The sequence below is a fragment of the Barbus barbus genome (genome assembly GCF_936440315.1).
Source record: "Barbus barbus genome assembly, chromosome: 32".
Taxonomy (NCBI): domain Eukaryota; kingdom Metazoa; phylum Chordata; class Actinopteri; order Cypriniformes; family Cyprinidae; genus Barbus; species Barbus barbus.
In genome coordinates, this window is record NC_136760.1 from 5,442,646 (window position 1) to 5,455,166 (window position 12,521).

The 12,521-nt window shown below is 37.7% G+C and overlaps 1 protein-coding gene across 6 annotated transcripts; it reads right to left on the reverse strand.

Annotated features, from left to right (window-relative positions):
* Positions 1-5,940, reverse strand: LOC306852055 (uncharacterized protein). 6 transcript variants are annotated; one of them, XM_079388658.1, is made up of 7 exons: positions 5,857-5,904; positions 3,114-3,170; positions 2,736-2,964; positions 2,123-2,278; positions 1,832-1,924; positions 871-991; positions 17-778 (listed from the first exon to the last, which is right to left on the reverse strand). In XM_079388658.1, the coding sequence occupies exons 3-7, from the start codon at positions 2,949-2,951 to the stop codon at positions 759-761; spliced, it is 606 nt and encodes a 201-aa protein (XP_079244784.1). In that variant the 5' UTR covers positions 2,952-2,964; positions 3,114-3,170; positions 5,857-5,904; the 3' UTR covers positions 17-758. The 6 variants fall into 6 exon arrangements, with proteins under 6 accessions (XP_079244782.1, XP_079244783.1, XP_079244781.1 ...); XM_079388656.1 differs by having other exon boundaries at positions 1-991; positions 5,857-5,886; XM_079388659.1 differs by lacking the exon at positions 3,114-3,170.
* Between the last annotated feature and the right edge of the window lie 6,581 nt (positions 5,941-12,521).

Here is a 12,521-nt window from a genome sequence, read left to right on the forward strand (position 1 = left end):
AAAGTCAATACGTTTTGTAACAATCTGTATTTAAAACATGAGCACACAAGAACATTTAACCTTGCATGTCTTCTTACTTACAACTGCAAATATGGCAATTAAACATGCTCACTAAGTTCAAAAATAACAATGCAAATAAAACATGAGCATACAAGAGAATATAACAGCATTTGATTTTTTTTTTTAAACATGAGATTAAATGAATGAGACGAATAAATGAGTGATTGAGAGACTTAATCACCTCTGCCCAAAGTGCAAAAATGGCAATATAACTAACATGAGCATACAAGAAAATAAAACAGCGTTTCTTTCTCTTTTTTTCAGAACTGTAAATGTGAGAATGGCAATTACATGAGTGATCAAGAATAATCACCTTAAACTTATAATCACCCCTGCTCACAGTGCAGAAATGGCAATACAACAATGCCAATACAACACGAAAAGAACACGACCTTACAAGAGAATATAACGCAGCATTTCCTTTTGTTCTTACTGTTAATATGAAAATGGCAATTAAATGAGCAACTGAGAAACTTAAAACCACATGTGTTAAGAACAAACATGTTCAATTAAACAAGAAATCCAAAATTGAGAAAAATAAAAAAAACTGCAGAAAAGTGCAAACACGATAATTCGCATACAACTTAAAGGGGTCCAGCACTACCCACACCTTCTAAGTGAAGAGTTTTGTTTTCAGTGCCTGTGCTTTGGCAGACAGTTTATGTGAGTCCAGCTCCAGAATAATTTTTTGGAGCACCTCAAAAGTGTAACGGAGCTCCTGTGGATAGGTAAGATTTAAAGAGTATATAAGTCCAAGTAGCATGGCTGTAGCCAATGCTACATTACCTAAACCAGAGAGCACCTCCACACCTTCCAGCACAATGCCGATATCTTCAGGGTCTTCTGTTGCATCAGCAAATTCATGCTTTACAACATAGACCCCCAAAACGGTCTTCTTGATGTCCGCCTCGGTGCTCGCAGGGTCAACATCCTTTGAGAAAAAAAAAAAAAAATTGTAAATGTATGGCATATAAAAAATGAACACTTGCAGAAATTATGCAATAGTATTATACTATACAGCATGTGACTCATTCTAAATGGTCAGTCTGTCATGTAAAATCAAGAAGTTTTGATTTTTATGCTCCATGTGTCTTTTTCTTTCTTTTTTTTTTTTTTTATTTTGATGAAAACTGCAATATTAAAAACACGTGTACTCAGCTTGTTTTAGACTTGTAGACCTCAATGGAATAGTTCTAAATAAATTAATTAATAAATATCAGTACAGTAATGTAATAAAATGTACTGTTTACCCAAAAACATTAGAAATACTGTGACACTGAAAAAACACATTTTTGGAGAGAAATAATTAAAAATCCAACAAATTATATAAACCTTTTTTTGGTCAGGAAAAGGAATATTTGACAAATTAACAATATTAACAAATTAGATTTTTAAAATCCACATATTTTCAATTTCAATCAAAACATTTGACATGTACGGATCAGTTTCAAGAGCCATAAATACTTATTTCACATCAATATTACTATCTTTAAACCAGTGGCTGTGTGGAGTACAAAGGTTTAAAGGGAAGTTAACATCAGTCATTTTTAATTAATATCTTGACTTTACAATTTACTCAACATTTTAAAATATAAATATATATATATATATATATATATATATATATATATATATATATATAAAGTGTCTCTGCTTTTATACCAAACAAACCATTTTAGGCGCTGTTCATGTCACATCTTTTTTGCATGCTCAAATTTGTTATTATTACTTGTGATTAATGTTTTTTGTAATGAAAGTACTCAATACTCACCAAATACTCCCTCACTAGATCCTGTGGATCTTCATTCAGGTAGATGCATAGCCCTTTGAGAATGCACTCTCGCTTGGTCTCTATGGTGGTGTTCTAAGAAAACAGACACAATAAAACATTTTATTAAAGATCTGATTAGTGTTGTTGATGTTCATACATTTGACATAACACCCTCTAATACACATCTCTGAGCCCTTATGCATTACATAGCACTATATAAATAGCTTGCATTAAAAAGCTATTTGAAAAAAAATGTGATTAAAAAAATTACAAATAAAGAAACAATACAACCTGAGACATTGGCACCATCACATCCTGAATCCTTTTTCTAATCACTCCACCCTTTTTGGTAAACACTTTTAGCAGATCATCAGAGAACCGATCCAGTTGGGACAGGAATTTGGACTGTAAAGGAAGGGTTGTGATCCGACGAAATTCAGCATTTATCTGAAGACATAAATTACAGAGGTCAGAGGTCCGCTGGCAGAACCTTGCTCCTTCAGGCATGGATGTTTGGCTACCAGTGCTTCAGCCACTTCACTGAACTCAGAATCAGATGGATATGCCTTGTAGTTTATTATTTCCTCTGCCAAAGCATCTAGGATACCTGACTTGAGTTTGGGGTCAGGAATCAAAACTTTGCCATGGGTTCTGAATGCTGAGTTGCCCTGATCCAATTTCAATTGAACATCATAAGGGAAACGAGGCAGAATGAAAGGTGTTGGCCATAATGATGACCTTGCTGATGTGGAAGAAGACAAAATGTCAACATCTGAAGTCTCAGCCGATGAGTTCTCATTATCAGCATCACAGGATTCAGAAGAATTACAATGGGCAAGGGAACTGAACTCATCAGGCATATGGCTGGAAGAACTGGAGCTAGAGGTAAAAAAACAACCCTGACCGTGTCTTTGTCAGCGAGGTCAGAGACTGATGTCAAGTTCATGAATTCATTGAAGTCTTTATCCATATTTTGAAGATGAAACTGCTGCCCTTGGAGGCCACATTCATTTTCAATCTTTTTGGAGAGTACATTCAGAGATGCTGGCATGCCATCACTGAAAGTGAGCCTCTGAGAATTGTCATTGCCCCATACTACCTGCAGTTTGAATGACGCCATTTCCTTTCCTAATCTGTAAAAGACAAGACCATGTTTTAGTGTCAACCAGACATATAAAGCTCATTTAGTATTATAACCATTTAAATCTGAACAATAATGTTTACTAACAGAAAAAGGGTCTATAGTAGTACACAGGAACAATAAGACTGCTGGACCACAAACCTGTCATGGTCAGGAATCGTTTCAAAGTAACCATCTTCATAGATTCAATGGAGTAAGCTGCCAAAGGGTATGGATCTGTTAAATCAGCAACTTCAAGCAAGGTGATGTCACTTGTAGCATTTATTTCAAAGGCACGGTAGTGTTCTCTGTACCATGATGACATTCTCTTCACAATGAAGCACAACCTTTCCTGAACCAAGCAGATTTGAAGGATCTCACAAACGTCTGGCAGCCCACTTGTAGAGCCTTGTGCAACTACCATTCCATTTCTGAACTCTACACCCTTACTGATCACACTGTTGGTCAGGTGTACTTCACTTGCACTTGGATACCTCAACTTAATTTTCTCAGCAGCTGCTTGGTTCAGAACATCAACTGAAACTGCTGAAATGTCGTGGGCTTCAAAGTCAGGTTTCTGTAGGCTACAAGGCCTCATGTAGTAAGAAATCATCAGCTGGTGTTTCACTGCTAATGACAGTGGCACGTTTTTAAAGCATTTTGTATGCTGTGAAACCTGCTTGAAGAAGCTATGTTTAGCTTCATAGCGCATGGTCCACTGCCCTACAAGTGGACCATACAACTTTATGAGTTCAGCATATAGTGCTCTACAAAATGATGTTTTGGTAGCAACACAACTCCTGGAAAAAGCTCTGTGTACTTCTGTCTATGTTCAGTAATTTTGCATTCAAGATATGCAATTGTGTCATCGGTGTGAAACCTAGCCACAGCAAGTTCCACTATGTCCTTCAAATCCAAAAGAACTTGCCATGCCAATTCGTCCTCTGGAATCAAATGACCTAACATCAACGGGAGCAACCTTAACAACGTCCAGTTTTCATGTCCGTTGCCTCCTATCGTGTTTCTGCTTGCAATGTTATGTGGTATCACATGTGGTTTGCCTTATCTGTTCCTGTATAAGGAAATGTAGCGATGCTCTTGTTGAGAGTTTCTACAGTGAAATATTTTTTGGATACAAGAAAAGAAAGGCACTGTGCAAGCTCAATTGGCACAATTCCCTCCAAAAGGTCGTGTAAAATATCTGGTGGATACCCAGACTTATAAGTCTCGAACACTTACACAGAAGTGTTCGAGATGCTTGGTGAACACACACTCTTTTTTAACCCCAAAGGAAGGAGAATTTGTTTGCTGAGCTAGCTTCACATGAGATTCATGATTTTCTTTTGACCTTCGTACAAAAGAACCAGAACGGACCTCATTTGTCTGAATATCTGAGCGTTTCGCTAAGCAAAATCGACAGAAATATTTCCCAGAAAAGTTTTCAATAAAACCTGCTATCCCATGCGCTGCAAGGTTGTCTGCTACTACAAACTGAAGGGCACCTTTGAGGAACTTTCCCAATTGAGAGACAAAGACTCCATGTTGCTCAAGAATACGCAAATCTTGAATGAGAGGTTCGAGAACTCTATGGTACCCAAATTTCTTCACATCCTCAGTTTTACAAAGCACTGCTAAGTAAATTTTAGACAAAGCTGAATTTGATCCTGGAGGTAGGTTGTTTAAAATCCAATAAATAGCACAGATTTTGTGTATCTTCCGAGAGGTGCCAAGGGGATTGCAAATTTCAAAATCGTCCACATACAAACTTAAAGACAATCTCAACTCCTCCCCTGAGAAAAATATGTTCTCTTTATAAACTTTGCCATCCTGAAATGTTCTGTACTCTTGACAATCTTCACTGTACTGCTGAGTTCTGTGGTTCTGAACAATGCAGTCCACTACATCTCTTCGTTTCAAGATCTGCTGTAAAGATTGCAGTATGGGGATGTACTGATAGGTTTTGTTTTCTTTAAAATCAAGAATATATTCCGTTGGCTCTACAACATGAAAATTTTCTTTGTAATACCTCTTGCGCTGGTAATCAGAGCTAAGAGGACCACCCTTGCCAATAGCTTTGAACAAAGGGGTAGAGGCGGATGCTGCTGAAGCGATTTCCTGAACAACTGGTTTATCAACAGTAATGTTATGACTCTGCAACACGTCCTGAATATTTTTAATCGAGAGGGGCGCTGATGCAGATGTATGCAAAAAATGCAATTCCTCCAAAAATTTATTTACTACAGTAGCTTGCACATGTCTAACATGCTCTAATTTTAACAATGCTGCAGCTAAATTAGTCTCAATAATTTTTGACAAGTCTAATACTACAGAATCACTGCTTTGATAAAGACTGACCGTTGCATCTACACTACACATATCATCATCCTCCAAAACATCATCTTGCAAGTCCTCAGATTCCCCTGAAATTTTAACTACACCAGGCTTGAAATCTTTACCTGAATGTGGATTATGCTTTCTGTTCTTGTGAGACTGATAAGTTGCATATATATTATATATTAAATATTAAATATATATATTTGAAACTTTTGATTGTAACCCTAGACACAACTGAATGCAGAGCAGAGCAAGGTTTCATACATTAATTCATGGTACTGAATATCTGCCAGGCTTTTCTGTCCTCTCTGTTCTGCGATTCTTCATGCTATTTGATACGTTTAGTAAAACAAATAAAAATAAAAATGAACGACTGGACATATTAATGACTGCACCGTGCCGAGTCCTGAAACCTAACATCAGCTACAAACTACACACTTAAGAGCTATTTTCATACAATGCTCATAGAAAAATTACTTTCTGCTATGCAACAAGATGTTAACAAAGCATATTTTAATTAATTTGTTAATTAAATTTGATGGATGGTGATAGATTAAAAATGTCCACTTACCCTTCTCACACGTTCGCCGCTGAACAATCCATTTTTTTTTTTTTTGCCGCTGAAATCCATGTGCGTCACATTTTCATCTTGATGACGTACATCCGGTTAAGACGAACGAAAAATATTCTTGTTGACTCAATTTAAAAAAAAATTGTAAATCAAATTTTTTTAAAATTACATTGTATATATTTAATACAATTAAGTTGGGACCATTTTTACCAAGAGTTATGTTGTATGAGCTCATTTTAATTAATGAAATTGAACAAAGAGCAAAAATCATTTTTTTGAGTGTAGGTATACTCTTGTTTTGGAAATGCGAATAACTTGTCCCTAGTACATAATAAATATCACTTAAATTTCATATTTTAAGTCATACTTCTGGGGTGTCATAAAGTCAGCCAAGCACCTATAGTATGAAATAATTTTTCATGCCACAGTTTTGTGCACTAAATTGTACCTTAGGTAATTAAAAAGGGCATTTCACACATTTGTGAACTGAGTTTTGTGGAGAGCTATGTTGTGAAATTGACTTTCGTTTGCTCAAAATTAGGGCTGTCATGATTCCTCGATTCAATTTGAGGACTCGATTTAAAAAAAAAAAAAAATCCTCAGTTACATTTTGCTTGTCGGTTAACCGGCAAAATACCAGAAGTGTCACATTTGTGAATTCTGTGCTATTAAGAATTCACAAATGTTACGAGTCAAATAAATGTATGCAATGCAGGTTTAATACTGTATATGTGCTTTAATTCTTAAAAATTAAACGTACGTGCGTGTCAGATCGGCTCCGTTCACAGTAAATGCCGCTCCACACAAGGGTTGTGACGGTGAGGAAATTTTCCAACCAGTTAATCGATGCGTGACCATTCCATCTTTCCATCTCACTTTTCTTAGGTTTTAAATATAGCCTGTAGGCGCCATGCGCATGTTACTTTCACTTTTAATTTGCGGCAATTCGGCGTCAAGCAGTTGTTTGTTTTTAGTTTTTCCCTGTTTTTCCCTCTTTTCCTCACTTTCCTTTGCTTAAATAGCTTATAAAAGCTCCGTGCGCGCTTTACTTTCACTTTTAAATTAGCGGCAGTTCGCCATCAAACAAAATACAACGTAGAACATAGAACTTTTATTAATAAAACGAATAAAAATACACCATGCTATATGCCTAATATAAAATAACAAATAACTTACACAAATTTTAAATAGGTATACAAAACTAAAAATCAGTAAAGATTGAGGAACACATAATTATGAAACATAGAACATTAGCAAAACGAATAAGAAAGTTTGGAGGCACGGACGGCATAGGCCTACATCTTGATGTAAAATAATGGAAATAATGATGTAAAATAAAATTAAAATCAGCAAATAGCTGTGAAACCAAATAAATGAGAAACTAATGTTTTTTTGTTTGTTTTTTTTTTACTTCCATTATCACTTAGATTAATGGCAGAAGTCAACCGGCTTTTCAAAATCCAAAATATTTTTTAAAACAGGCGCTTTTACATTTCGTTTTGAAACTCTTCTTCCATGGTCTTGTCTGTCTCACCCGGGTGTGTCTCACTGGTACTGGAAAGTGAAGCTGTGGCCTCTTTGATCGCACCCTGGTGGCTGGCTGCAGTACAGGTCATAAACCCCGCCCTCTCCATGTAAACGAATGGGACTTGTCATAAGAAAAAAACTTCCAATACAATTTTCCAAAATATGATTTTTGTCATTTAAGGTAGTTATCACGCTGATATATATTTACTCATGATGGCAGCGACCATACTGAGATGTTTTGGCTTCACTTTTCTATAATGGAAGGAAGCAGAGACGTGTCATCCATCTTTTTTTTACAGTCTATGGTCTCACCTCACTCTTCTTGTCAGTCAGCTCGAATCACTCTCCTCACGTGATAAATTAAATCTGATCTGTGATGTTAGTGTGCTGCATTGAGCAGCCGCGTTCAGTTTTAATTGTAGTGTCCTCTAACTGAACTAAATGAATTTTATTACTATAAAAAAAATATATAAATGACGGTGGGGGATGGTGCCGCGGTGGCAAGTGACGTAACCGGTGTTGCGGCTTAACACCAGTATCACCGCCAACACCGTCTATCGCAGCAAGCCTACTCCACACAAACTGTTATCATTTACGTGTGGAGTGTCTCAAACTCCATCTCTGCATATTGTTGTGGGTTTGGGTTTGTTTTGAGTTTGAGCTCCGTTAAGTTGATTCTTTATCGTCTATTTTCTATCTTAAAAACAATTTTATACACTATCATTTTCGTTTCTATAACGTGTGAATATATCCACTATAGCATTCTAAAACAAAACCAATCAGAGCACCTTGTTATCACTAGTTTTATTTTGATTTCTCGAGTCTGTTATTAGCTTATAGCCCGTTAGCATCGGCAGCGTGGCTGCCACTAATCTCACTTACATTGCTAATACTCTATTCACACACATTACCATTGTTTCACTGTTACTTGCTTAAATGGCGGATTTGTGTCTACCTTTGAGTGCAGGTGAGGACATATTCGAGCTGCATTTGGTGCAGCTGGAGCTGGAAGCCGTGGAGAAGCAGATCCGCGACCTGGTGGAGAAGCAGGCCCAGCTGAGAGAGCGGAGAGCCGCGCTGGAAACATCCCAGGCTGACGCTCACAAGTCTGGGGTAAGTATACAGCACGCTGCTATCACTCCCACCACCTCTACTCTGTGTGTTTCTCTGCACAGACCCTGTGCACCCAGGACACAATCTTTGCAGATGTCCTTCACTCCGGCGCCGGGACGCCACGGATCCTGGGTGCACCATCAGCGGAAGACGCGAGCCAAGCCCCGGGCGACAACCTCTCCCCCTCCACCGCCTCCGGCCTTCAATATCTCCACCCGGAACCGCTTCACTCCCCTCTGTGAGATGGAACGCGACACTGTGATCGTCGGAGACTCCATCGTCCGGCTGAAGGTAAAGTGCACACTCACTGTTTCCCCGGTGCTCGTGTTCTCGATGTTTCTGCGCAGATACCCGCGATCCTGAAGGGCGACGAGAGCATCGGTGCTGTCGTGCTGCACGCGGGGGTTAATAACACCAAGCTGTGGCAGACGGAGACACTGAAGAGGGACTTCAGGAGCCTGATCGAGACGGTACGCAGCACATCGCCTGCGGCGACGATCATCGTGTCAGGACCGCTTCCCACGTATCGACGAGGAAGCGAAAGGTTCAGTAGACTGTTTGCTTTAAACGAATGGTTATTGTCATGGTGTAAAGAACAGAAACTGCTCTTTGTTAATAATTGGAATATTTTCTGGGAGCGTCCTAGGCTTTTCCGTGCTGATGGTCTGCACCCCAGCAGAGTCGGAGCGGAACTCCTGTCGGACAACATCCCCAGGACGCTATTCTCCATCTGACTAGTAAGCCAATTCTCAAATAACTGCTATGATGACTTTTGTTCTATATTTCATTAGATTTTTAAGGCAAATCATTTATAAATCTATGCAAACACAGGAGGTTACATCAATATCTTTCTCAATATGCTGTTTATTGCAATTTCAAAATAAGGGTTTAAACCATCGCTTTGAGTTCACACATTTTGATGTCTACATATTCAAGACATTACAGTGTCTGTAGCATTTCTGTCATAAAGAAATGGAAAAATATTAAAGTGGATTCATAGTGAATTAAATGTTGTATAGTCAATATTAAACAACTAGATTGTGCTGTGAAGTATAAAAACAATTGTCCGGCCGTTGGCATCTTCTGCGGTCATTTGTATGTGTAATGCACATTAGCTCTATTGTTTATAATAAATTATGTATTTTAACACTTTTATTCAATAAAACCATATGATTACTTGCTTGTATATGTATTTAAAGTAATTTTAAAGGCTATTTTTTCACTTGGGTCTCTTTTTATTACCACAAAAATTGTATTCTAGTTATCCGATTACTCGATTAATCACCATAATACCGTTTACTCAGATTACCAAAAATAATCGTCAGTGACAGCCCTAATACTTTATTCTTTTTGAGGCAAACATTACTACACAATACTCAAAATATGATCCTGCATTTGCAAACTTATGAAACAAATATAAACCCTAAGAAGCTGCCATTGAGATGAATGAGAATGCTTAATGGACCGCTCTCTCCAGGTGTTATAGAACTCCCCAGGTTAAAACGTTGCAATATGTGGCTAAAGATAATCAGAGAATTCTCAGGCAGTAAATTATCTGATTGTTGAAACATTATAAACTGCTGATTTATGTTTGATTGTTTGACAGTGGGAACACAAATTTCATGTAATAGATTCAAATTTGTGTGTTTTCAATAGACTAATTATCCCATTTATGTCTTTCTTTTTAAACGATCAGCAGTCTAGATACACAAGATGAAATGTCCCAAACACAGAGAAAGCTGGAATACAAATAGTGGAATATCACAACACCATCAACAAGAAGAACTGCTGGGTGATCTCACCTTTCTGTCATAAGAGACAGTGTGACCAGTCATTACCGGTGTCATTCAGCACTTGATGATGTGTACCTGTTAGCAGTATCAGTGATGTACTACAGATCAGTTGTTACCATGGTCACAGCAATGGAAGTGCCAGTTATATTTTGTGCTGGTGTAATATCTTATAGACTCCGAAGCAATTTATACGTTTTTTCACTGTGTACCAAACAGTATGTACACTGAGAATACTTCTTAATGCACGTACAGTCTATGTCTAGCTTTCTTCAATTCAGATTGCACAGATAAAAATTTAGGGCTGCGTCCAAAATCGCATACTGTCTGAGTAGGTGCTTCTTTTTAAATAATTACTTTACGGGTTTAAAAAAAAAAAAAGTGTTTTATATAGTATGAGTGTGTATATATGATTTTAATCTGGATGTACTACACTCTAAAAAAACATGGTTCTTTAAAGGTTCTTTACACATAGTAATAGTTCTATTTAGAACCATATCATCCTAAAGAACCATTTTATGCTGAAATTGTTCTTTGTGTTAGAGTTTAGGATTCTTTAGTCCCGCCTTTTTGTTTTTTAAATCTGTAACTGTCAAAGGCATATAATTATTGATTTACTGGAGTTCAATCATCCAACTACACAACCCAATCTCATGAAAGTGCATATAAATAGTACGGCAAATAAAAATGAAAACTTGTGGTATTTATACGCAAAAATGTACTTTGGCGTGTATATGCAATGCCATGGGTAGGATTAGGGTTGTGGGGTAGATGCATATCATATGTACGTGAAAACTGCGTTTTATATGCACGCCAAACACATTCGTATCATATACAGTATATGCTAAAGTCCATTTTTGCATATCATCACCACGAGTTTTAGTTTTTATTTGGCGTACTATTATATGCATTTTCATGAGACCAGGCTCAACAACAGAGACGGTCAACATACTCTCGACAGGTAAATGAGGGTGAGTAATTAATGACAGAATTTTCATTTTTAGGTGAACTATCCCTTTAAGACCTATGTTTTCTTTGGCATATTAGCGTCAGCGTTACTTCACTATCATTCACAGATCCTCTCCTGTGGCCTCATGGGATATTCTGATGAATGCATGCTTCAGAATTGAAATCAAATTCAACTGATAACTGGAAATAGTTGATCATCTGTGAACTTTTACCTACTGTTTTATGAATACTGTGAATTTGGACATAATACTGTTTTCAAATATCATTTGTCGATTTGTATGCGATTTCAAATGCAGCCTTGGAAATCAGATTTAACGCATGAGTTTTTCAGATAATAATTTGAGTACATTTTGGGGAAATTAAAATGAGGAGTCTTGAAATTTTTACCTGAACCAAATGTTAATTTTGTATGACTACATCACCCTGTTTGTGTCTGTCAGATGTCCCTTCATTGCAAAATAACGAACAGCTGTATTTTGTAATTCATCCTTTTTACACAGCCTTAAAAGACAGAATTTCATCTAAATGGCTTTTTTGAGGGCTGGTCTGTGCTTTTTATGGAATAACATCTGTTCTGCTTCATTGCTTGGTTGCAGTCCATCTTTTCATCTCAGTCAGCCGAGTACATAAAGATTAAGTACTGTTTTGTGGTGGTTTGCACATTGATGGAATGGAATCTACTGTGCTTTAAAAATGCTCCACAGGAAAGGAACCAATCAGACATATCACTGACTGTGTGCCTTCACTTGTCCATGCAACAGTGTTACTGGAGACTTTGAGGAAGGCACAAATGTCGTTTTTGAAGACAGCTGAGAATGTATTGATATGCTGATTGGAAATATCTAGCCAGGGGACAAATGTGCTGGCTGCTGATGCATTAATTGGGAAGGCGGCTGTGGTGTTCACAGCTCCTGCTGGGAGCCCTGCCTCTCCTCAGACTTATTCAAAACACATCCAGACAAGCACCCACGCTGCTCCACACACATTGTGCAGAAACCAACACGAGGAATCTGGCGGCTTTGCCACATTGTCGGCCAGTGTTGTCTGGGCAGGCTGACGGAAAGCAAGAAAGATGAGTGTAGTCATTTTTTCTTTTATTCGCATCTCGGTTGACAGGGAGCAGTTTCAAAATACCAGTCCTTTTTGAGAAATGGTGAAAGGTGATGAAAAGGAGCAGTGATGAGGAGTGTGGATCGGTCAGTCTACCCCAGAACTAACTATACACACCACATGCAGGTAAATTTCACCCTTTCACATTGACATTGA